At 43.8% G+C, this 27454-nt stretch overlaps 2 protein-coding genes across 3 annotated transcripts in view; one reads left to right on the top strand and one right to left on the bottom strand.

Moving 5' to 3' along the window:
• LOC138582848 (general transcription factor II-I repeat domain-containing protein 2A-like) overlaps nt 1–27454 on the bottom strand; it is a 343390-nt gene that overhangs the window by 20290 nt on the left and 295646 nt on the right. Inside the window, exon 1 of one of the 2 annotated variants that reach the window (XM_069654535.1) lies at nt 1269–1348. The exons of the other annotated variant lie outside the window; for it this stretch is intronic. The gene's annotated coding sequence lies outside the window, so the exon portion shown is untranslated. Of the gene's footprint in view, nt 1–1268; nt 1349–27454 lie in introns of those variants that run through there. 2 annotated transcript variants of the gene reach the window in all.
• The window catches only part of LOC138582849 (ketosamine-3-kinase-like), a 394390-nt gene that overhangs the window by 188133 nt on the left and 178803 nt on the right, over nt 1–27454 (top strand). Inside the window, exon 2 of the mRNA XM_069654536.1 lies at nt 1329–1477. Coding sequence (XP_069510637.1) covers nt 1329–1477 — 149 coding nt within the window. The remainder of the gene's footprint in view (nt 1–1328; nt 1478–27454) is intronic.

Here is a 27454-nt window from a genome sequence, read left to right as displayed (position 1 = left end):
GGCATTAGTAACCAACGCGGGTCTGCTTTAGTAACTACAGAGGAAGGACTCTCTGTGTATGTATAGATAGAGAAAGGCGGCCATGTCGGCGTGGAGCTATGTATGCATCTTGACTGGCTACTTATGCTGATGGAGGGTATCCATGCCCCTGTTCAACTTGATGAATTTTCCATGATGGCCACATTAGTATGCTGTGTACTATGATCTTATTTCTGCTGGTTACTAAAGACCAACACACTGGGCCTCATTACACGGTAGGCGGTAAGAGTTTACCGGTACCGGTATTTTACCGGTACCGGTAAATCCTTACCGCCTTACTACGAGGTCCCTTTGCGGGTTGGGGATTTTAACGCCTGCTTTTTGCAGGCGTTAAAAACCAACCTGCAAAGGGACCCAGGGAGCTAATTACGGTACCGCAATTTGCGGTGCCGTAATTAGCGCCTTCCCCATTCCCATTATGCCCTATGGGGCAAAAATGGGAATGGGGAAGGGCAATGGTGGAAGGGGGAATTACCACCCCTCCAACCTTGGAATGGGGCGGTAATTCCCCTTTCCACCAAGGCGGTGCCGGTATTTTACCGGCATGAACCATGGCGCTAATTGCGCCATGGTTCACCTCCTACCGTGTAATGAGGCCCACTGTCTTAGTGGAACAATGGAACATTCAGCACAATCACAATACAATAGAGGTGTACGGGTGTATAAAAAAAAAGCTGTATGGCATAGAAGTAACCGCCTAAATAGGACTATATAATGTGGTCCTATTTAATATGCTGTACTAAGGACACAATTACTGGTGGAGAAGCTAATAGTATTAGACAATGTGCATCTATGTCTTTCCATTTCGTAATATGTAAACTAGAGAGGCCCCACTTAGGTGATTTTGGATTATCTCATACATATCATATTAGCATCTAGTATACGTGTATCAGGAGTACACCCCCTGCATATGTTTCTTCCATCCATGATACAGATACCTCCATACCTGTGTTTGGAGCAAATAAAACTGCATCTCTATAAATATGTCTACACAAATACAAAAATAAATAAATAAATACAATATTTTCAGTCCTCCCCTTGGGTTCAACATTCAGATTATGTGTTGCATGTTTGTCCATAAAATCTAAACATATGTGTTATTTAACACAGATGGCATATTTTTTCTGAAAATAAAGAAAGCAACAATTGTATGCTGATGTATGTGTACTATTCACCCGTTTCACAATGTTTCAAGTCAACTAGCAGAACTATTTGTCGAGTGTACTTACACTCCACCGCACATGCCCGGATCTCCTCAAGTTGCTTAACATGTCCTTCTCATTTTGCAGGCCAGAAGAATGTTTTTGGGCGAAATGGCAAGCCTAGAGGCCATTCTCCAGACAAATACTGTGCGAGTACCGAAACCCATGAAGGTCATCAACTTGCAAGATAAAGGATCAGGACTCGCCATGGAACACTTGGAGATGACAGACATAATGTAGGTATTTCACTGAAAGGGTGAAAGTTTATTAATTTACTGAATACATTATTTGGTAAAAAATCCAATATTATGGTAGTGCTGTGGTAGCTCTTACACAGTATTGCTATAAGTTGATAGTTTATTTGGGTTATTTTATTACAGCCCTAACACTTTAGACACAAATATATGATGCATATGTAACAAAACCTTTGGTGCATGGTTAGTATACATGGTTAGTATAAATCATCCACAAAATAGCTACCCAAATGAGCAGCATATATTTTACTGATTATAACAGCAAAGCACAAATGTCCCTGTGCTAAGGGCCAACCTACATGTCATTGTTGTAAGAAGACACCACAATGAGATGATACAAGAGTGGGTCGATAAAAACAAGTAGATATAGTGGGAGGGGTGGACCTTGACCGAGGTTTGAATTAGAGCCATTTCGAATTTCTGAACTATAGGGCAAGTACCCCTTAGTAGTGAGGCTGTATATGGGAGAAGTCTAAATGTATTGTTCTTATGCCTTTGTAGTGGGGTGTTTTCAGTATATTCGAGTTATGGTTTCTGGAGGTAGTTCCTCAAGAGAATGGATGGAGTTTAAATGTTAGATAGTTGGATGTCTTAGAGGAGAAGATGTTGGGTGCAATACAGCCCCATTTAAGTAGGGCTCTGGCTGCCATGAAGTCCCGGTGTGCTACACAGCGCCCCTACAGTCAATTATACACTGCAGGTCTCAAGAGAAAGTATTCATATGATCATTTAAACAGACAGGATATGATGTTTTGAACAGCTTGAAGGGCGGTTGTTAGACGTTTGGGAAAGGTGGCCAATTTGGTATTTTCATAATCAGTAAAAGATGAGGGATTGTACAACTTCCTTAAAGTCTTAACAGGGATGATAGGCCTTTCGAGGAGAGAGAGCATATATGAGACTTTTTTTTAAATGAGTGAAGGATACAATGCTCAATTGACATGCTGGTACTTTGAAGAAAGAAGCAGTGGGATTTTGCATAATGAACAACGTTTATTTTATTTATTTATAGTGTTATATAGTTAACAATGACAACTTTTTAAATACTCCACAGTGATAAAACATTATAAAGCCAACGTCCGACATCAAACAAAAAGAAACACTTACGTCTACAGTTTCAGCCAACTCTACATAGAGCGGCAACAATGACTATCTATCGACGTTCAATGATGTCATTGGTAATAGCAATCCTTTTCCTGCAGATCTCAATGCTATTATTGTCCATAGCGTAATGAGGTGCAATCAGTCAAGAGATGTTTGACAGTCTCCAGTCATGCCTCCCTGCACAGTCAATAAAGTCTTTAATTCCTGGGTATGTTTATTTCCAGGGAGTTCACGAAATTGCATTTTAGTTTTAAGTAGTCCCAAACTAATGAGTTATCCAAAAAGTGTTGGATGTAACTAGGGCTTACTTCCCGATCCTGGACGTGTTGGAAGTACAGGGAAGTGTTCGTTTTGGTGGCTAGGTTAATAATTAGCGGATCCTTGCCCTGTGAAAATAATAGAGCCTTCATGGTTTTCCTATAATTAAGAAGAGAAATACCAAGAACATTCTCCGGGGCAAGGACAGGCCACTTGTTAGCCATAAGCTTTATCTGTACTATATAACTGGTTGGCATGAGACATGTTCTGCTCAATAAGGTAAGTAACATTCAATTTAACTATAATTTCTCATCAAAGATCCCACCCCCATATTCCAAATTCAAACACTTGACATCACAAACAACAACCTATACACAATGAAACAAAACATCAACCCCCACCCATCCCATATCCTTACTACATCCAAAACGAACCCTACACCTTATCCAAATAATTAATTAAAAGATTCCCATTTCTCACAGTACTCGATCTCTCGATGAAGTCGAGATGCTTGAGACCTCTCATACCTCGAAAGTGTACGCATGTCCATTAACCAGCTATCAGTATGCGGTTTCTTCCTTGATTTCCACACTTTCATAAAATGCTTTATCGCCATTAACAATGTCCTGTCAATCCAAACAGATGCATCACAAATTTCCACACTTCTACCCTCAACTGAGAGGAAGACTACAGACATGAACGTTCGAGGAAATGACCTGCCCACCACCAGATCTATTCAATCCAGTACATCCTTCCAGACGTTCAGCACCCTTTCACACTCCCAGAGCACGTGCAAATAAGTCCCTTTTGAATGGTTGCACCCCCAGCACAAATCTGTATCCGCCAAACCCCTCTCTCTCGTTTTCACTGGTGTCCAATAAACACGACTTAAGATTTGTTGGTGAATATATCTCAAATTCAAATACGTTTTCGCTCTCACTGTCACCTTCCAAGTATTATCCCACACATTATTAGACAGATCCCTTCCCAGCTCTGACACCCACTCCATTCGTTACCTTTCCAAAGAAACCCACATACATTCCTGCATCAAAGGTAACCATTCTACCTCTTTCCACACATCCTCTATCTTCAAAATACCCTTATTAGCCCAACCCCTCCAATGTAGCATTTTATTGCCAACCTGCAAACCCGGATTCGACCAAGTAGAAGCTGAATCCTAAAAAAATAAGTTCTAAAACACACCCCTGAATCCATGAAAATCCATGAAACTAAGGCAGACTTTGTAGCCACCAACGTCTCCAACTTCTCCCCAGAGTTCGGTAACCTCCCATAAGAATACAAGCAATATAAGGGGAAGGGCTTCAACTTCTCTCCTTCCATCAGAAGCCAAAAAGGATCTATACCCCCACCCTCTGTAAAATAATAGAAAGCATTTTTTAGTAGGAATCCCTTATAATAATTCTCCAATACTGGATAACCAAATCCCCCATCCTTAACACTACGTATCATGATAAATTGCAGAATTCTCTGCCTTGTATCCACTCCCCACAAAAAATCCATAAAAATCCTATATTTTTTTAAAATTGTATTTACCAAAAACTATTTGGTTTTAACAAAATTGTTAAGAGCCTATTTCTCTTTTTCTTCACAGAAGCAACAAAGAGGAAACTTGGTTAGATTTTCTCTTTCTTTAACTTTTATCCTTTTCTTTTTCTTTTTCTTTTTCTTCTTTGCTTTGTTCTATTAAAATAAAGGCGTGTTGCAGAATCTTTGCCGAGACGATTGCCCAAGATGTTTTCTGACCGCTTATTAGCCGTGGCCACCAAGTCTCCTCTTCACGTAAGGATGAAGCCTCCAGGACAGTTGACAGATAAGCCTTTCTCAACGTTCTAAACGCAGGGCAGGAAGTTAGTAGGTGTTGAACTGTTTCTACCGTCTTTTCCTCTTTACATAGTCTGCAGGAGTTTGATGTGCTGTTGCCTCTGATGAACAAAATTTAATTGGTTGGCAGCAGATTGAGCCTTGCTTTCATAAAGACCTGTCTCAGTGGTCTACTAGGACATTTTTTATAGATTTCACCGAGGTCATTGTATTTTCGCTGCAGAGGAGGTAGATGGCTTAAGAGTTTGTTCTTTTCTGTCATCTCTAAGGTAGCAATCCAATCCAGTTGCTCCAGTTTCCTCTTTATTCTGAGAGGATTTGTCAACAGGTCCTCTTGTGAGCAGGCGGTTGAGGTTAGTTGTTCCTTCTTTTTGTCCACCCATGTTGCCAGAGTCTTTGAGCTCCCTGATTTGATTTCCATCGCCATCAAATTGTATAGAGTTGGTGATTCTGGCAGGAGGATTTTCCTGTATAGGGACATGGTGTTATTTTCCACTACGGCTTTTAATGAGATCAACCCCAGTTATTTTCTTATTGCCGGTAATGAAGTGGATTTTGGAACCGAAAGCAGAGACCTCCAAAAGAAAGCTTTGATTTTGGGCCAGATTTTGGCTGGCAGCAGGGTCATAGCCTCAACACCATATGTCAGGCACGGGATGACCTTTGCCTTGTAATATTTTAATACTGGTAACAGCGAGAAACGCCCAAACTTGTTGTCCAACATTCTTGCTTGTGTGGTCATTGTGCGCGCCTTAGACCAGATGAAGTTTTGCATGCTTATTTCCTGTTTGGTGTTATCCAGCATGACCCCCAAGTATTTGAATTTTGGGACTATTTCTATCTGTGTGTTTTCCAAGAGCCAAGAGGGTGTCGTTGCACATTTGTTCTTTTTACCCAAAATCACTATTTTCGTTTTTTCAATATTGATTTGAAGTTTGTTTTTGTTCATGTATTCTGCCAGGTTAGCTATTTGGCGTTTGAGGCCATTCGGAGTCTGGTTGATCACGGTGATGTCATCCGCATAAAGGATTCTAGGGACTTGTATACCCCCAACCTTAGGCAGAAAGGCCCTGACCGCTTCCGTAGATTCTTTGTAATCTCCAATAAATGCCGTGAACAGTGCCGGCACTAACGGGCATCCCTGTTTTACGCCCCTTGCCGATAGCAGGCCCATTCCATTTAACTTTACCTGCATCAATGTTTTGGAATAGAGTGCTGTTATCGGGTCCAGGATGTGCTTCGGACAGTTTGCTGCTGAGAGTTTATTCCACAATAAGGATCGTTCCACCTTCTCAAAGGCCTGAGTGAGGTCAATGAAAGCAAGGTAGGTGTTTGCAGACCCCTCAAGTGATTTACTTTTCAGGAGGCTCAGGTTCATGATGTTGATTGAAGCCCCCGCGTTCTTTTGGAAGCCAACTTGGAAGGGATCATGCAATGGAGTGGACTTTATCCATATTTGGAATTTCTTGAGTAGGAGCATGCTGAAGACTTTGCCTATGCAGTCCAGGAGCGCTATCGGTCTGTAGTTAGATGGATCTGTTCTACTGCCCTTTTTAAACATGGGTCCTACCACGGATGAGGTCCATGAAACCAGCACTGTTTTAGCTGCGGCACAATTTCCGAAGACTTTACTAATGAAAGGCACCCACTCATCTGGGAAGGATTTAAGGTCTATGTTAGTAATACCAACGGGGCCTGGTGCGTGCAAGGTTTTTAGTTTCCTTATGATAGATTTGATGTCGTCCTCGTCTGAAAGGTTATGCCATTCCTGGTTGTTTTCTTTCGCTTCTATTTCCATATTCCCAACAGGGTCTTGGAAAAGGGCTGAGAAGTGCGCTACCAATGCCTCTTCGCTCACGCAATTTGCCTGTGACGGGATGGTATGCGCCCCCGATTGTTTGATGAGCGACCAAAATTCACCTGTGTTTTTACTTCCTAGTTTCTTTAACATCTCCTCCGCATCTTTTTGGTACAAGGAGATTCAATGCTGTCTCAGCCACTTCCGAAAGTCTTTTCTTGCCAGGCATGCCTTCTTTACGGCTGTTTCCGTGTTACTTTTTTTGTTAGGCTTCTTACTAGGGCTCTTTTTACGACTAGGGTCTTGTCATATTGATAGTTTTTAATGTCCGTCCCAGCCGCCTTTTTCTTTTTCGTTCTTATTTTAAATGGACTTAGTAGTGGTTAGTAATCTGGGATTTTAGCTATCATTATATCTTTGCGTTGCCCTTCTTTACGATATTTTAGGTTCAGTATTTTTATTCTTTCCGCTGTCAATTTGAGTCGGTTTCCTAGACCACTCGGTTCAATTTGAGATTCGCAAAAGAATTGCTCACATTTCGATAGTTCCCAAGTGGCTTTGAGAAGATTGTGGTCACTCGCTTTTGTTTTCACGATATCGAACGTTGTGGCAAGGCTTAAAATGTTATCTGTGGCGAAGATAAAATCGATGGTTGCACTGGAAGTGTCTCTTTCCCAAGACGGGAACCGATCTTGCTTCGGAAAGGCCTTGTCAAAATCATGGCATCCGCGTGAGGTCATTAGATCGAGCCATCTTTCGCCTGTTTTTTCAGCTGGAGTTTTGGGTTGCTGTAGAGTGGCCCCTTTTGGAGAACATCTTGCATTTAAATCTCTGCATATTATGATGTGCATTACTTTTAATTCTATAAACAGGTGGTCCAATATTTTTCCTATGTTCTTAAGAAAATCCTCGTCTGAGATGCTCTTTGGGTTCCAGTATACGGCAATTATTGCTACTAATATCTCTACTGTCAACTTGCTGTTTTGATTCGGGATACTCCACTTTGTTAGTACTGCTAAATGGTGAATAGATGATGACAGCATATTTTGAGTGCTGACGCCGCTTCCTGATCACACCGCTAAGAGAATCCCTGACGATAGACGACCCAGTTCTCTTTTTTTTGCGGGAGAGAATTTAATCGAGAAGCCATCTAGATGTGGTTTTTCCATCAACCATGTTTCTTGTAAGGCTAAGAATCCTATCAATGTGTTTCAGCACCTTCTTTGTAAATTTTAGAGGGAGAGATTGTATGTAATCCAAAACCTTCGGGAGTAACATCATTTTAATGGCATTGATTTTTGCCCAAAGACTTAGAGTCAGTCTATCCAATCTGCACATGTCCATTAATAATGTTTCCTTCAATTTGTCCTGATTATATTCCACTGTCCTTCTAATATCATGCACCAAATAAACGGCTAAATACTTTACTGAAACATCTGCCCACTGACAATCCAAATCTAACAACCTTCTACTTAATGGATTCATTTTCAGCGGAAAAACCACTGTTTTCCCACAATTTACTTTATAGCCTAATAACTCCCCCACATCTTGTAACATATTCCCAAGCAAAGTTCTCCCATCAGCCGGGTTTGTTAACACCACTGTTAGATCATCAGCATACGCTAGAACTTTTATCTCAATATCCCTTAACTTCCACCCACATATATTCCGCACCTGCCTAATATATGCCAGAAACGGCTCAACGGCTAAATTGAACAAGAAGGGTGAGACCAGACAGCCTTGTCTGGTTCCTCTAAACAGTTTCAAAGATTGAGACATAACATCATTGACCCATAGTTTAGCCGAAATGTCGTATTGTAAGGCACCTATCACATTGCGGGCCAAAACCCATCTTAAGTAACGTATAATTTTAAAATGACCATTTGACACAATCAAACTCTATTTTGGCATCAAAAAAGATGAGCAGAATTTTCTCCGTCTTTGCACTAGATAAACCAATTATATTCAACAAAGTCCTTATATTATCATAGCCATACCTATTGTCCATGACACCCACTTGCGAATAGCCTATCAATTCCCCCATATATTTCTGCAACCTAATAGCCATAATGTTCGCAAATGTTTTCATATCCACATTCAATAGAGAGATAGGTCGATAATTACCACATTTGGTAGGATCTTTTCCTTGCTTGGGAATCAGCGTAATGACTGCTTCCTGCATTGAAGGACCTCCCATCTGAGAGAAATTGATTATATAAGGCACACAATCTAGGAACTAAAGCTGTACTAAAGGTTTTATAAAACTCAACTGATAACCCGTCTAAACCCAGGGATTTACCCATGTTAAGTTGGCGAATAGCCTCACCCACTTCAATTTCACAAATCCAAGCATCTAAGGTCTCTCTCCCCTCATCAGACAGACTGGGGATTTCTATCTTTGCAAAGAAATGTTTTAACTTCAACTTGTCATTCCGTGAAGCATCTGAGTACAAGGAAGCATAGAAGGATCTAAAGCATTCACAAATGTCATTACTTTTAACCTTTATACTCCCCATTTCATCTATAAACATATGGATACATTTTCTTTCTGATAAACTCTTCTGCTTGTTTGCCAGGAAGCATCCTCCCCTAGCCCCTTCTTCCCAAAACCTCTGCTTCATAAAATATAATCCTCTCTCGGCTTGTTCATCTAATGCCTCTTTCAACTTACCCTTTGCATCATCCATCTTTCAGCTATCCCCCTTCTTACTAGACAATGCATACTTCTGCTGTAAAATGTTAAGTTCTAATTCAAAGTCTTTAACTATTTTCTCTCCCTCCCTCCTCATTCTGGATGTCCAGTTAATCAATTCCCCCCATATTGTTGCTTTAAAAGCATCCCACACCATCAGACCATCAGTAGAATCCAAATTATCCTGAAAAAAAGTTATCAATGAAGTATTAATAGCCTCACATATTTTCTCATCCTTCAGAATAAATGTTTTGAGTCTCCATTTAACACTGGTCGATCTACCTAATCTCCGATCCACCTTCAATTTCACCAATGAGTGGTCGGAAAGACATCTTTCCCCCATGTCAATGCCAGTTACTTCATTGACCAATCTATCCGAAACCACCAAATAATCCAGCCTCGAATAAGAACTGTGAACCGGAGAGTAAAACGAGAATTCCTTTTCAGTGGGATGGAACAACCTCCAACTATCCACTAAGGCAAATGGAGCTAGGAAATCATGAAAAAAAACCAACTCAATCTGAGGCCCGTAAACCTACACTCTGATAACCTATCTAGAGAGGCCTCTAAAACACAGTTAAAATCACCCCAGAGAATAATGCTGTCACCATTCATGTTTTTCAAGGAATCCGTCAGTACTTTAAAATAAAACAATGTCATTAGCACATGGACTATACACAGATCCCAATGTCATCACCTTCCCTTCATGCCAAACATCTACCAGGTTAAACCGACCTTCATCATCCATGACTACATTTTCAGCTGTCATACCTAGTTTTTTACGAATCAGCAAACCCACTCCTCTCGATCTTCCTGAATAGCAGTTCAACAGAACCTTCATGTACTTGGAAGCACCATAAACAGTTTCTGGATGTTCTGTCAAATGTGTTTCTTGCAGAAAGATAACATCAGCTTTCACTCATCGTAACCTTACCACAATATTTTAATACAGTTCAGCCCTTTAACATTCCATGTCACGAAATTCAAGGACGCCATCATTTATAGTAACAAAACAACAAGGTCATCTATATAATCCATAGAGAGACTAAACGTTACAGATCCAAGCACCCCTATATTCTAATGTAAAACATTCTAAAAATAATTGGCATAGAACATCATAAATACCCACCCACACAAATGACACATAAAACACACAGACATAACACATAACAACCCTAACCCATTTAAATTGAAAATTGACCATGACCTGGACTAAATGATAAAGTTTAAACTACTAACCACTACTACTAAACTGCAACCCTCGGATCCTATGCCCAACATATATACAACAGTACAATCCCCCCTATCAGATACTAAATCAAAAAATGATAAAACACAATATATCAGCTAACAGAACATCCTATCTAAACATATTATTCTCACCCTAAAAAATACAATAATTTATCCCAAGACATTCAGCACTCAAAGCCAATGAAATAGCAATATTCACTCCTACCCAGAGAGCCTTCAAGCATATCCTACCCTCACCTTCTCTTCATCTGTATCACAATCCACCCCCTATCATTGACCAACAAGGAGAATTGCATAGAAGAATAGAAGGCAGAACTGAGCAGTTTCAACAACGCAACTAGCTTTCCTAATCCCACAACACTTGTATAGTATAGTAGAAGGTATCTTCAGAAAACAGACATTAATATCAACTAAGGAACGTCAGTTTACCCCGCAAGATTACAAGCAAAGCTAATACTCTTATAATACCTCAAGAGTGTAAACCAGCAATATCCTTCCCAACCTTAATGTCCAACACGACCCACCCTACATTTTGGACTCCACATCCCTCACCACAATTCCAAAAATCCCCCTCAAGGGTTGTGTGCAGTGTTCAAATGTTAGGCACTGTACATATTAACCAATGCTGTATAACCCCAGCCCTACACATGCCAACATTCCATTCATATGCTCCATTAAAAGAGAGTTACCCCATTTATAAGGTGATCATGGAATGCAAACAACAGTCAATACAGAATGTCCCACCAGAGAAACCATTCCTCTAGGATAAAACCCAAAAGGAGGGCTATTCCCATCCCCACAGTAGATCAGGGCAACCCCAGCATAATCATCTTTTGATACTGTTTTATAAGACATAAAAATACCAAGGTGTCCGAATCTTAACCCTCCAGACCATTCAAGTCCAGGTACAACCCTCTCAGGGTTGAACAGAAGGAACTGAAAATATCACCCTGCTGAAGACACGCCATCCACACCATAGCTCCACAATATCCAAAATAAAGATGACCGAGATAATAGATCCTGCATAAGTCCCGCCAAAGTGGAAGCGGTGCTGTATTATATTGATCCACAAGCCAGAGTAGTACAAGCAGTACAAGCAGTACATGAAGAAATTGAGGTTGAAAGTGATCTTTGGAACCACACAGCAATCACACCGCCAATATGGCTTGCAATGAATGCGAGAACAGTGGCATGCAGACTAGCAGAACAATTATCGCAGGAAACCCATGCTTCATATCCAAATCAGAGCAACTGCAGCACCCATGTGTACATCCGTAACAGCGTCTGATAATCGGTATTAACTGCTATTCTCCGCATCAGACCAAATCAGAATGCCCATCGAGCCCACAACCAAACTGTATACTATTAATGCTAGGAAGATGAAGCAATATAGAATGTTCCATTTATGATCACGATGATGCAGATGAATATGCAATGTTGCAGCAAATCTGTACTGCTGAATGAGCCCTGTATGGGGACACACTTGCTTCAAGGAAAATATAAACATTTGCCGAAAAATGACAAAATACTTTTTTTGATTTTTCTCTTCATCCTCAACAAGGGTGATTAGGCTGTATGTGAGTGACAGAAGGTTCCTTCAAGCAAGGTGAGGCTGTAATAAATTCTGAATGTGCATGCTCACTTTCACTATGCTAAGCAACAAGGAGTAGACACTTCCTCGGAGCGGCTTTATAAATAGCGTTTTTACTTCACTCAAAATGATGAGGGGTGCGTGATTCAGCGTGACCAATGCCGAGCACTCCTTTAAATAATATCAGTTGCCTCCGAGCCCGCAGTCATTGCCATCCATCTCCATATAGTTCAATCTCTCCGTGGGCAGGGGGGAAGGCCTGCCGGAGCATTGGCAACGAGGCACAGCATCCTGCTCCGCTCATATGCCTGGCCAACGGAATGCGAGGAAACTAGGCTGGAGAGACTGAGCCCCTCCTGGCAGCACTCAAGCTGTGGTGGCTGCTGAAATTTAGACTCCCGTATAGCAAAGGGGAATCCATCCGTGACCATACACATACACCCTCCAACACCCTATGAACCCCCTCCTTCCTCTTTCCTCAGACTTCCGCGTAACAGCTCATGTCAAGCAGCGCGTCTCTATCTCCAATACATGATCTCCTTGGAGCGTCAACCTCACATGACAAAGCGTCCCTTCGCCAATTTCATAGGTGCCTTCCTCTAACCCGCTCCACATGTCCTGAGCATTATTCAATTCCAAAAACATGTTCCAATGTCCGTTAACGAAAGCGAAAAAGCAACGGATACCGCTTAAAGCGATAATAATAAAAGTGTAACTACCCAGTATAAAAAAAACATGTAGAAATAAGAAAAAGAAAAAATACCAAAATGTTTAAAGTCACCTTTTCTTCTTTGAAGGTGCACTCTTCTGGGGCTCAGAAGCAGTGTCCATAGGAGATAGTTCCAGATCCGTTAAAAAGGCTTCAGCGCTTTTATGGTCTGAAAAGGAGTGAGTTTGACCATCAATCACTACCCTTAGAATCGCTCGTTAGACCATGTATTACTGCATTTTTCTGCTTCTAGCCTTCTCCTTTGCCGCATTAAACAATCTCCTTTTATCCAGGACATCCTTACTAAGGTCACCAAAAATCATGATTTTATGTCCACCCCACGCCAAATCACCCAACACACATGACTTTTTAAGTATCAGTTCTCTAGTGGAGTATCTGAGAAATTTCACCACGAAGTGCCTTGGTCTTTGACCCGCAGCTGGTTTCTGGCCCAAGGACCTATGTGCTCTTTCCATCTCCAGTGAAATAGATGACTCCAATTTCAAAACTGAGATTAAAGCCTTCTCCAGGAACTGCATAGGGTTTCCATGTTCCACATTTTCTGGAAAACCAGCCACTCTGATGTTTTTTCTCCTTGAAAAATGTTCCTGTTCTGACAATTTAAGCAGCAGTTTTCCATTTTGCACCTTCAACTCCCTGATTTTGTCATGTAATTTTACAGTCTTTTCATCTGTGGCTGTCAAATGATCCTCAATTTCAGAGACCTTAGTAGTGAGCACTGAATACCTCTCCTCAGCATTGATCATCTTGGCCTTTATCTCTGAAATGTCCAAAGTCACTTTGGTGAGCAGCTCCAAAAGTTTATCATCTCTTGCTTCAATTTCTTCTCTCCCCTTCTGACGCTTTGCTGGCTGAGAAGTTTCTGTTTAATTCAGGTCCGACATATTCTCTAAGGGTATATTCCACTCAGGGCAGAGGAGCACAGCCTCTATGCTGCCATCTCCTGAACTTGCAGCTCTAAATTCTCCCATCAGCCTGTTCGGAGAGTCTTCCAGTGAGTTATCAAGCTTCCAATATGTGAGCAATCAACTCAACTTAAGTTTCACCAATGTCGGTATTATGTTAAACGGGAAGTTTGCTCAGAAATGTTATTGTCCCAATTGATCGGGTATGTTTTTTTAAGCATAATGTAATTGATCTTAAAAAATTCCCATGCATTTTACCTTATTTTTCTTCATATGCACACATGCGAAAACAACGGGTTGGGTGATGCTACATTGTGCTAATCTTATGCGTTGATACATCGCCTTAAGTGCAGGTGCCCTCGTGTCACTAAATCATATCACCCGCCCCTCAAGCTGACATCACTGTATCTTACGGCCATGTTGACAATGCAATGCACGTCTTGTGTCAACGTCCTCTGCATGCAAGCTAGTGAAGTGTCTCCATGGAAATGCCAAGACGTCTCTTTCCTGCAAGTATAAACAAACCCTTTTCGATCACACAACAGTGGAGTTTCTTTTTCCTTCTTGTCAGTGTATTTCGTTTCGATGATCTGTGACTTTTTTCTGCTCTGTTCAGCTATCTTTCGAGTTCAACGCCCCGTGAACTGATTAAATGCAGTAGTTGCTTTTATTTAAACATTTCTTATATACAAAAGTCTTCAAACCATATTTAATTTCTACTTTTACAAGGCTTTATTTGTACATGTGTGCATGCAAAATGTTATAGTTTGTGCCTATTGTTCATGTCTTTGCACTTTGAGTTTTTGTAACATGGCACTGTGTTCTCTTCTCCTTCTTTAATAGTAGTAACTGTATACATAAAAACACATTTTTATTTTTCTGACTGTTGATTTTGTACTTCTTTAACATCCAGGACATCCAACAATACAGCCCTACCAGTACGATCCTGAATATTCAGAGGAGGAATTAATTGTAAGGGAAAGAAGCAGAAACAATGGTGAATCGGTTGAGAGTCATGATGATCAATCACCGAAGCCTGAACCCAGTTGCATGGAAGATTTTTCCACCTGGTGTACCTGCAGTCGTTGCGAGGTTATGCCAACCGAGGTGAGGAACTGCTGCTGTTGAGAAAACTCTGGATGCTTGGCCTACATAGCAGAAGAAGACACACCACCGCTATGCATTACCAAGCTGCATGGCTTCACGGCAGCCTGCCTCACAAGATCTGTGTTGCGTATGATGATGATCCTTATGCACGAACTTCGAGCAACAGTTCGCCCTCGTAATCCAAGTAACGAGTAAGTTCACTCTAGATCTGATGTAGGCTTCACAACTGATACGACTAACATTTGATGTTGTTCTGCTACATCATTGTAACTTCTATTGATCAATGACAAATGTTTTTTCCTGTAAATTGAATACATTTCTTGTACTAGTGTAAAGGCAGAGTATTCATCACTAGATTTAACGTCCAAACATTTATGTTTCATTCACTTTGAACTTTAAAACAATATTGCCCTGTATCCAAAACTGTTTTAGCTTGAATGGGCGTTCACATTTGTACTTTATCAATACTTCAAATACCAAGTACTTGATTCTGAAAGGTACACAGACTGTTTACCGAATGAATTTACATAGAGCGCTTTTTCACCTAAAAATGTTTATTTGTTGAAATTATTTATATCGAATGTGAACTGCTTTTAACATATATTTAGTACATTAACTGTATTTAGTAAAATGCAAAGGGGGGAAAGGAGAGTAAGAGAGTTGGGGAAAGTGACAAGGACATGCCATCATTTCCCTGGTTGTTTGGAGCGTTTCAGAGCAGTGTAGAGCATGTCTTTGCTTGAAAGGATTCCCCAGATGGAGACAGTGACTTCCTAGAATTTAGGAGGTGCTGTTGAGAACATGGTATTTATTTGTGTTTGCTTCAGCTTTGATTTCTATTGCCATATTGTTTGCTAATCAGTGTCATTTTCGACTGTTCCGTCTTCTATATGACTTTGAACTAGCTATTCATTTGGTGTTGGATTGTAGCACTGGCCACAGAAAGGCCACTTCAGAGCACTATATTAACCAACACAGAACGCTGTTGCTTTCCCTGAGCAAAGCAGAGGGAGCTGTCCATCTTCGGTTCTATTGATGACTATACACAAGTCATCGGGTGCTGTCCAGTGCTGAACTAGATTGATTTCTGTATGCAAGTCATCGGGCGCTGTCCAATTCTGAAATGAATCGCCCTGACAGCACACAAGTCAGAGGGAGCTGTCCAGTGCTGAACTAAATTGGGCGCTGTCCAGTGCTGAATTTCATTGCTGATACTACACAAGTCAGAGGGAGTGCATCGGTTCAAGTGTAAGATCGAATCTGTGATCTTTTCGTGAATGATTCTCGGTGTATAAACACTTTTAGTTTTATTAATGTACATTAGCTAAACATGTTTTAGATGAAATAAATTTGGTGAAACATATTTTCAGTATAGATATTTCGATGAAAAAACATGTTCATTCTGAAAGCTACTTTTTAAGGGTAACAATGACCTTGTTACACTTAAATGTCGGCATTTCAGAATAAAGAAAAACAGTCATCGGGTTCATTCATGTGAAATATTTCTGTTTTTCTATCATAGGTGTTATAGGCTTGTGGCCTATCGTGCGTTTACATGGTGGATTCATGGAATACCTGCCTGTGTCATTTGAGCCATTTGTGCATAATTCCCCATAATTCTTCATGGGGGTTTATCATCTGAGGGATGAAACATGTCCCAGACCAGTGACTTCCAGGCTTTAAAAGTAGCACCCACATTCTCGCCTGATCTAGTGACTGCCATATTCCACACCCTGGATTCCGCTTCTGCCCAACGTTCAAATTCTCTGTACCAGCGTACAAATTGCAGGCCTCTAGACGACTTCCAGGCCATTGCTATGGCTCTTTTGGCCAGCATACATGCCATGTCCATAAATTTGACCACCTGTTTGTGCTTACTATCTCTGGGGTATGCGCCTAGTAGACATTCTTTCGGGGTCTATTCGTATCGTTCGATCCTAGCTTTCCTGCATGCCTTCTCTATTCGTGCCCGAAAGCTTTGTATGTGCTTGCAACCCCAAAACATGTGCATTATCCCTGCTTCCTCAACCACACACCATGGGCATAGTGCTTGCGTCGTGTTTCTAAATTTGGCCATCCTGTGTGGTGTCATGCAGGTACGATATAGAACATTCAATTGGATCAGCATGAAGCGGGAGTTCCTAGACACTGCTCGAAGATACAATAAAATTAGTTCCTGTTCTCTTTCAGTTATTTCTCCTCCCAAATCTGCCTCCCAGCAGTTCTTCAATGCGGCGCTCTTAGGGTTGGGCCTATCCATTAGTAGGCTGTGCAGACTGGGCACCGGTTTCCTGCCGTCACTCAGGCTGTACATCAGAGCCATTAAAGGATTGGCTGCCGGCTCGCCCGGCCACTGTACCCACTTCGCTTCTGCCATCTTCTTAACCCTCTGATACAACAGAAATTGCCCTTTGTGTAGCCCTTCTTTCTCTAGTAAGGAGCCGAATTCTCTAAAGGCACCTTCTTCAAATATGTCCCCCCAGGTGAAGATGCCCCTTCTTTCCCAGTGTCTCAACACTGCCAAGTCAGTCTTGTCTCTACAGACATCTGCTGCCAGTGGTGTCTCAGGGGAGTAGGGACGTTCTATTTTCATCAGCGTCAGTGCCCTATGCCACACCCACTGCCCCAGTATGACAATTATGGGCGGGTCGCCCAAGCACTTCAGTGGTAGCCGAAGTATTTCCTGCAAGTTTGCCGGGGCTACGAGACTTCGTAGCAGCGCTGTTTCTGAGGTGGTGTCGTCTGAGAACCATTTAGTTACAAAGCTAAGTTGCGCCGCTAAAAGTATTTTTCTAAGTCTGGCAGTTGTGTACCCCCTTCTTTGTAGGGCAGGCTAAGGGTTATGAGTGCTAATTTATGTCGGGCCTCACCGCGCAGGAACCCCCCGAGCAATACTTCTAATAGCTGGATGAAGGAGGACTTGATATAGTAGTGTACATTGTTGAACTAGTACAAGAATCTAAGCAAAATGATCATTTTGGTGATAGCATTCCTGCCCATTAGGGACAGCAGTAGCTTGGACCAGAATGTTATTGACTTTCTCAGCCCCTTCACCACTGCTGCTGTGTTGCTTTCATGCATTTTTTCTGGTGTGTGTCTTACATTCACCCCTAAGTATCTGACCATATCCAGCTGCCATTGGAGCCCAACAGCCCAATCTTATCGCCTAATATGTATGACCCTGAACGGAGAACTGTACACTGCTTTTGCCTGCACCCAAGTGAATATGATGTAACAGCGCCACGATGCCCTAGGGCAGAGGCGCGCTTTATAAATGGAAATAAATAAACATTAGGTAATTCGTCAAACCCCTTCCCTCTCAGGCCTGCCAGTGGGCATAAACAGGATTTTGCCCTACTAAAGCATATTCCTGACACCCTTGCATAGTTGTCGAGTACATCCAGTATCACTGGCACGTTACAATGCGGGTCCCTCAGGTATAATAGCACGTCGTCAGCATATAGTGATATCAAATGGCCTACCCCTCTGACCCATTTACCTGCCTCTATGAACTGTTTTCTGAGGTAAATTGCTATGGTCCCAGCCCGAGTACGAACAGCATCGGCGACAGTGGGCATCCTTGCCTAGTGCCACTTTGTATGTCCCAGGCAGGTGACACCACTCTCCCCAATTTAACCCTTGCTAGCAGCTTGGTATACAATATCCTTATCCATTTAATGAATTACTCACTGATTCCGAATTCCCTCAGCACTGCCAGGAGCCATTCCTAGTACAGGGAATCAAACACATTTATTGCGTCTAATGAGATGATCGCACATTGCGCTTGCGAGTCAGTCGTTTGTGCTAAAACATGCTGCAGTCGGCGCAAATTCATGGCTGTAATATGGCCCGGTATGAAGCCGTTCTGGTCCTCGTGTATCAGTCCCCCAATCACCTTGGAGAGCCGTTTTGCCAGGATGGTCGTGAGGATGTTAATGTCGTAGTTCGGCATCGCCAGTGGCCGGTATGAGTCACATTTGTCAGTGGCTTTCCCTGGCTTGTGGATAGGAATCACTAGGGTTTCTCTCATACTCTTTCAGAGTATGCCCTTCTCATATGCCTCCTTAAACACTTCATGTAGTGCTGGCAGCAGAGTCGATGTGTATGCTTTGTAGAACTCTGTGGGGAGCCTGTCGCTCCCGGGGGATTTGCAGGTGGCCAGCGATTTAATCGCCTCGCCTATTTCTTCTGCATATATGTCTAGTTCTAGCACATCTCGCTGTGTTTTGTCCAGCCGAGGTAGGCCTATTTCCTCCAGGGTACCTAGTATGTCTTCTTGGGGTACTGGCACTTTGTGTCTAGAGAGGTTGGAATGAAACTCTGAAAATGTGTCATTGATTGCCTGCTGTTACCTGTGTGTGTGGCCCTCATCGTCTATAAGTTCTGTGGTCAGGGTGTTGGGGTTTTCCCTTTTGCAAAGCCATGCCAGAAACCTGCTTGGCTTGTCCCCCTCTGCGTGCACCCTGGTAGTCCGAACCGCATAATCAAATTTCGGCAGCCTCAACCAAGCATCCTGGCAGGCATTTCTGGCTTCAGCCAGCCATAGTTCCTCCTCCCGGGAGCCCGAAGTATGAGCTTCCTGCCATCTAACGTCCTCTTCTCCACTCTCCAATTCCTCCCGTAGAATCTTCCGGATGCCACCCGTATTTGCAATAGACTCTCTCCTCACTACCGCCTTCATTGCTTCCCACACCATGCTCCATTCCGCTACACTACCCACATTCATCTCAAAGTATTCTGTTAGTTTTGTTTGGAGTCCATCCCTGAAAATTTGGTCTGACAGAGCGTCAGCGGGCATGCGCCATAGTGGTACAGGGGGTCCTTGGACCTCTCATTGTCCATTCCACCCGGAGCATGGAGTGATCTGAAATTGACCTAACCAGGTATTGTGCCAAATTCCGAATTCTGCTATTTGGGATCTACCCACAAATAGATAGTCTATTCTTGTGTATAGGCAGTGGTTCGAGGCGAAATAGGAGTAGTGTCTATCAGTGCGGTGTAGCTCCCTTCATACATCTACAAGGTCTAGGCTCCCTAGTATTGCGTTCAGGGCCACATAGGCCCCACTGACCAGTTTGCAGGCGGGAGAGATCTATCCAGATCAAGATCTCGCACGCAGTTAAAGTCGCCCCCCCAGACGAAGAAGCAATCGCGATATGGTGTTATCTTGGTGCATATTGTATTGAGGTAAGCTGGGATTCCATGGTTGGGGAAGTATGAGTTGATGATACATACTTCTACTTGTTCTATATGACCCCGTAGTATCAGGTACCTGCCTTGTTCAACCGACTCCATCTCCAGAAGCCGGAAAGGCACAGCAGCATTTATCCAAGTAAAAATCCCCCGTGCATATTTAGAGTATGCCGCCCCGTACCCCTGTCCTCCTCATTTCTCTCTCACCTTTGCTAGTTTGCTTTTTGTGAGATGCGTCTCTTGAAGCAGTGCAATAGACACTTTTTTTCTGTTGAGAAAGAATTTCACCCTGTTCCTTCGCAAGTACATGCCCAGTCCCTGTACATTCCGTGTTAGTACCTTGATGTTACCCGCCATAATCATGGATACTTGCTCCCTTCCGAATCCCTTTCGTGACTCCTCGGTCGGCCCTTTCCCTTGCAATCTTCCCTGCTAACTGCTTCAGTGTTATCGCCCTCCCACATCATCCACCCTCCAGGATAGCTCCTGCCTCTCCTGTACCTTGACTCGTGAAGAACGTGCAACAAACCAAACAGTAACTGGAACAAAACATGTACGCCCAGCAGCTGGACCCATCGTGCAGCGCTCGGGTGCCCCGCACTGTCATGACTCATCTAGGCCTTCCTGTGTGAGTTGAACTGCATCGGCAACCAGCCGATTCCAACCTTAGTGTGGGTTAGACCTGTGAGCCCCAAGTAGGTGGCCAGACATCACCCCCGTCCAGTTTAAGATTCGACAACGTACTTGCGCTCAGTGTCCATTTTACATTTGCATAATATAATAAACAATTCAATAAACAACTTATTTTCCAAGTTCCTACCACCATCCAGGTTCAAGTTCCACTCATGTGACTGTTTCTTCCCCTCCGTCCAGGTTGTTATGCTCCAGCCACATGGTAGCCGCAGCTAGAGTCTCCCGGAAGATGGGTCGGCCTTTGTAAATCACCTTTAGCCTGGAAGGGCACCTTAGCATGTACTTGATGTTTAGTTGCCAGAGTCTGGCTTTGACCGGCACATATGAGTTTCTGGCCCTTTGGACCGTGGGCGTATAGTCTGGGTATATTGCAACTGTAGAATTGTTTTGTCGTATCACACCACCTTCCTGTGAGAATTTCAGTATAGTCTCCCTGTCCTGGAAGTTTAGGCTCTTTGCAATCATCGGACGGGGGTGGGACCAGGCGGCGGTAGTTTCTGCAGGGATCTGTGGGCCCTCTCCACCGCATATCCCTGTGTAAGTTTGCTGGCGCCAACCTCCTGTATCAGCAGTGACTCCACGAAACCTGTAGGGTCCGGGCACTCAAGACCCTCTGGGAATCCAAGCAGTCGCACATTATTGTGGCAGGCCCGCCCCTCTGCATCTTCTGAGTGTGACTCCAAGACAGCATTCCTCTTCTCCAACTCCTTCATTCGCATTTCTAGGCTTTTCGTGGTTTCACTGGTTTCTTTAAGGCCAGCTTCTGTTGTCCTAACTCTGCCTGCCAGGTTCAGTATATCTTGCCTCATTAGTTGCATATCGGATTCGACCTCATTAACTTTTGTTTCAATGAAAGTCTTCAATGCCGCAATAGCCCCCAGGACCTGGTCATCTTTATTGCTGCCATCTGGTGCCTTCGTGTCGGTGGGGTCGCCGCTCCCTCCTGTGCCAGTTCGCGTGATTTGGTTGCGTTGCTGAAGGAGTCCATGATTATGGATTTCCTCTTCCCCTTTGTTGGGGGCATGCCACTGCGATTGTAATGGGTGATTGTGTCCCCACTTGTTCGCCAGTTTTCATCTGCTGAGCTTTACTGTGGTTGCGGTGGCCGATGGCGTGGAGGTTGCTGTCTCCCGTCTGTTTTTTAGGAAGGGGTGTTGCTGGCAGGTTCAGTGTGCCTATTTTTCTGTTGTACCGCAACCTGGGCTCAACCGTTGTTGTGTTTCAGGGCGGTGTTCCAGACACATGGATGCTGGGATCCTCTACTGCCTTGCTTGCGTGTTACTCGTGGTCTCAGCCACTACACAGTTACAACCCCTGTGGCACCTCGTAATAGCCCTAGCGGCCCCTTCACTTGAATTTCCAGCTAGAAGGCTCATAGTGGGTCCAGTTGGCCAGGGTGTTTATTTGTCTTACTTTTCAACCTGACTTTCCGGTTATTGGGGTCAGCGTGTTGCGACTTTCTTTTCCCCCTTCCTGGTTACCACGCTCCTGTTAGGTAGAGACTTTAAGTATGGCCGTCAGCAGTGGCCCGTATGCTTGACCGGGCACTGGCAGGTCTCTGTTCTCCAGCGATCAGCTTTGTTGCTCAGGCCCTCGCCATTTTTAGCTAGCGAGGAGAGACATCGAGGCAGTTGTTTCCTCCGCTCCAGCCACAGTGATTAGGCTACTCTGCACTTCCAGGACTCCGTATGCTGATGTGTCTCAGTTCTGGCACCACTCGTGTCGCTTGCCTTGCGGCGCAGTACTCTGTGGTCCACCACACCACGCGCATTTCAGTGCAGGTGCTCTGTGTTTTTCGGGACTATGCTGACGTATCTCTCTGTGATTCTTAGTGGGGCCCAACAGGGGTCACTCCCGCCTTTATGGATGATTTGAGTGTTCGTAGTAGCCTTCCCCGGCTGAGGGCCTGCCAGGCACCACTCTGTATAGTAGGGTTAAGCTCAGGTCCTCTCAGGGGTGCGTGCAGATTGGATCAGTGCTGCAGTGTGCCCGGGTGCAGAAACGCTCTGCTGACCCTTCGTAGTATGCCTGTCTGAGTGTCAGGGGCGCCTCGTTCGGTGGGGCACCAGAATGCCCTTATTTGAGTTGATTTTACTGGGGCAGCTGTATCTAGTGCGCTACGCCTTCCATTTCCAGGGCGCCTACATGCGGTTTCCAGTATTGATGGGTCCACAGCCGTCTCTTACGGAGTCCCCTGTGGGTCTCGGTCTCGCTGTGTTCTGGGGCACACCTCGCTTTCCATTGGTTCCGCTTTGCCTGCGGCGTAACGCTGCTACTCCTCTTGTCTCTTCGCTATTGTCCCAGCAGGGCTGCCGCAGTTTTCATCATCTCGCCATAGCTGGGTCAGGCTCTATCACCGCCTTGCAAGTTCCGTCTGTGCGCGGCAGCCACGCCTTCTGCTTTCCAGAACACTGCTTCAGGACTCGTCGGGCTACCGCCGTCTTATGCTCGTCAGGCTCCCAGTATTGTCATTGAGCCCCGCCAGCAGTCTACTGTTCTCGGTCGTTGTTGTTAGCACGCAGCAGTTTGGGTAACTGGGAGACCTAGGATAATTGCGCTTTCTGCCGCTCGCTGGCTGTGTCTGTTGCATCGGCAGTCTCAGCTCCTCCTCCTGCAACTCTCGGTCGCGGCCTCACCCGCCATCTTGTGAGCTCTGGGTTTGCTGTTCTCCACCCTCGTTCTCTACTCAAATGACACCAATTTTCACCGGCTTTGCGGTACTGGGCTGGAGAAATGCTTCCTACAACCGCTGATGTGTTTAGGTGGCCATGACTGCAAGCAAAACGTTGCCTATGAGGATTCTAGACAGGATCTCGACGGGAGCTCCGATCAGGCGTTCCTACACTCCATGAGCTCCAGCCACGCCCCTGCAGACTCCCCTTTGAAGACCCCGTCCCTGCAATAAATACAAGTATGTATCCCTTGAACATTATTCTATGCCTTTTGCCCTCACCTCATGCCCATCCACCCCCCTCGGTTTATAGTGAAAATGTCGACTGCAAAAATGTCAAAAAAATGAATGTAGAAAAAAAAATGTTGTATGTGTTTAAAAAAAAAATGTTTTAATGGGGGGTCCCCTCCCAACCCCCTATTTATTTTTACTACCTAAACCTGACATTTTTGCATTCGACTTTTCTTTTTCTCGATATTATAACTGGATACCATCCCCCTCCAGTATCAATGGCAGCTCGCACCTATGACCATGTGCTCACGAGGGGGCTGGGCGGATGGGAAGGCTCAAGGTGCCAAGCACCATGTACACCTCAAAGGCATCTTCTGCACTGCGACCATTGTCCACATGGCCTCCCCAGACCTGGTGTCTCCAGACTCCCCTTTGAACACCCCCTTTCCGCAATCATCATATATATGTTTCCCTTGAACATTGTTCCAGGTCTTTTGTCCTTGTCTCATGCCCATCCATCCCCCTCCAGTATCAATGGCATCTCGCACCTATGACCGTGTGCTCCAGAGGGAGATGGGAGGATGGAGACGCACAAGGTGCCAAACACCATGTATACCTCAAAGGAATCTTCTGCACTGTGACCATTATCCACAATGCCTTCCCAGTCCTGGTGTCTCCAGACTCCCCTTTGAACACCCCCTCTGCGCAATCATCATATATATGTATACTTTGAACATTGTTCCAGGCCTTTTACCCTCGCCTCATGCCCATCCATCACCCTCCATTATCAATGGCATCTCGCACCTATGACCGTGCGCTCCCGAGGGGGCTGGGATGATGGGGACGCTCGAGGTGCCAAACACCATGTACACCTCAAAGGAATCTTCTGCACTGTGACCATTGTCCACATGGCCACCGCAGACCTGGTGTCTGCAGACTCCCCTTTGAACACGCCGTCCCTGCAATCAACATAAGTATGTATCCCTTGAACATTGTCCGGGCCTTTTGCCCTCGCCTCATGCCCATCCATCCCCCTCCAGTATCAATGGCAGCTCGCACCTATGACCATGTGCTCCAGAGGGGGCTGGGTGGATGAGTGTGAGGATGTAAAACAAAGGCATTGAGGTTTGGTGGGTGTCGACGAACACGTCACACTTTCACATACACACCAACTTTTCTAAGCCTTTATAAATATCTTGATAGTTACGTAGAGAAAATCTCTGCAATTAGCAAGGTATGTCGTCAACAATCTATTTGTTAGCTGGCTTGCTGAATCGGCTCATCTGTTCGTCCAAGTAATGGTTGGTCAACTATTTTGTTTGGTGGTTTCATCGATCGCTGCTCAGAAGGTTTCTATTGCTTTATACCCAATGTACACTGTATTCTTATTTTAATTTATTTCAAAGACTTTAGCCTTCATTGACAGTGTTATATTTTTTATCTCTGGAATTATCACGTCGCATTTCAGTGCATTGAATCGGAATGTTATGTTTCTTAGTCTATGTTTTAAACGCATTTTTTCTGTTGGTGGCTCAAGGTTTATTGAATAGAATAGTAATATGTGACAATTTGTGGTAGAACTATGAGTTCTGACTAATTTCATCGCCTTGATAATTAAACAAGGTTACAAAGGTTTTTGTTGTATCCTGCATATGTGTGAATGAGGTCTGAGTCAGTGTAAGAGCTGTGTTGGAATGCTAGTGGAGCTTGGAGTGTTCAGGCTCTTGGAGATTCCAAGGGAGACGGTTGGGGACTTGGAGCTGGGCAGGGAACCAGGGAAGAAGCTACTGATGATCTCTCTCTCCTATATTCTATACTGAACCTGTAACCAAGACAATAAAGCGTGTTTCCTATTTTCTACATACCTGGGTCAGCCTGGTTCCTGCTCCTTGTTGTTACTGGCCCAGGGTAAATCCTGCAGGAGGCAGGATACATCATTTGGCGACGAGGATCAAAGTGAACCTTGAGAGACAGCTGAGAGATCGAAGGCTCTAAGAAGAGAAATGCCCATTTACCAGCGCCAAACAGCTCTGAAGTCAGTGAGCTGTTGGAATTAAATGTGGAGTTGGCGCCATCGAAGGAGGTGACTGACTGTAGCATTGGAAGCACCAGTCAGGCTAAGGCAAAAGCCTGTGGTCAGTCATAAGCTGCAGGAGGAGTATTGGGCCTTTCCTGGATGGAGGACATGTGGCTTGGAAAAGGTGCCACCAGTAAACAGCTGTCACGTTTTGGAGTCTGAGCGCCGTTGCGCTTTTGCTGGAGAAGGTGCCACCAATAAGCAGCTGTCATGTTTTGGAGTCTGAGTGCCGTTACGCTTTTGCTGGAGAAAGGGCTTGAGTTTCTGCTAAAAAAAAAAAAATGTTGTGGTGTACAATTTCGGAAGTCCTGGAGGGTCGTATGGGGTCCTGGGTGGCGCGCGCCCAGTCGAACCCCTGCGTTACAGCTCTGCCGTTGAGCTGGAACGCATGCAGGCAGCCCCTCGCCATTATTTCCTCAGAGCTCCGGAGCCTGCAGAGGAAAATAGAGGAAAGGACGTCTGTGCGTGTTCAAACGTGACGACGTTTGCGGAAATTCAAGAGCATTTATTTCAAAATGGAACTATGGAACGTTGGAGTGAATAAATTACACCGGCAGCTGCAGATTAATCTTTCACTGAAAGGAGGTGAAATGTACACGAACGTGAAGCTATGAAGTATTGGTCGTAAATGGATCTTGGAACGTGGAGATAAGTTAATTAAATACAGGGCTGAACGGAACAATCTCGATACGACATTGGGAATACACTGTCATTTTAAGAACATCTCCGGTTTGGGAGTTTAGAAATCCGGCCCTGCGTTTTTTTGTTGAAGTTTTATGTGGACAGTCCCTGAAGAGATGGCATATTGGTTTATGGAGCACAGTGCCGTCATGCAGGTTTAATTTTCTTGACAGCCGTAATGTAATACAACTTTGTAGACTCGAAAATGGATTTAACTTGAAGTAGTAGCATATGCGGTACACACGGTGACAAGATGTAATTTACAAGTTTATTTTACATGATGACTGATTTATATATATATATGAAGGAGTAATTATGGAAAAGTTATGCTTATGGTTTCAAGACTGGTTTTGCATACATATGTGCAGGCAGGAGTTGCATGAGTGCAGAGTGACATGGTGGGCGTTGTTATAGGAGATGATTTTAATTTGCTCTATATTTAAATGAATTGCACATTAATTCTGGAGAAACTTTTTACAATTTTAAAATTGCAATATTTTACTGAATAATGGAGGACTTAAATAAACACATGGGGATTATTTAAACATATTATCTTGCACATGCAAATGTAGTTAAAGTATAACAGGAAGAGTTTTGAAGAATTATGCAGAAACGCAGTAGAAATTGCACATTATATGTTTTTTTCTTGGGGAATCATTGATCTCTTTTGTATGCATAATGTAATGTGCATTTTGTGGGAAATGCACATTTTGGAAAAAGCACAATTTTTTGTGAAATGCAGATTTGGAAATTCAAATGCAATGTGTGTTTGCATGTGTTGAAGTTTCTGCGTGATTGTTGGATTAAGTTTGCGTTTGTGGGCGCAAGTGAAGTTTAGTAAGTGACGCAAGGGTGCGCACAGGAGGCAGCTGGTTCTGCAGCAGTGTATTTGTGTATGGTAATCGCGTACGTGTAGTAGGTGTGCGTGCTTGGAGTTGCACGTACTTAGAGTTGCACATTGTTTCGAGTTGTTTTTTTGACGTGTGTGGGTATGCACATTCGTAGTGGAGTAATTGCGAAATATGACGGAGTATTTAGTTGCATGCATGCAAAAAGGGGTTAGGCTTATACACTTTGGCCAGGTGTATTTGGCAGTTGTACTAAAACCTTCAGGAGTAACCCCAAGGAGTTTGGA

This window comes from Ambystoma mexicanum, chromosome 3q, assembly GCF_040938575.1.
Source record: "Ambystoma mexicanum isolate Mex_15411 chromosome 3q, UKY_AmexF1_1, whole genome shotgun sequence".
Lineage (NCBI taxonomy): Eukaryota > Metazoa > Chordata > Amphibia > Caudata > Ambystomatidae > Ambystoma > Ambystoma mexicanum.
This window is presented reverse-complemented; position numbering and strand designations above follow the sequence as displayed.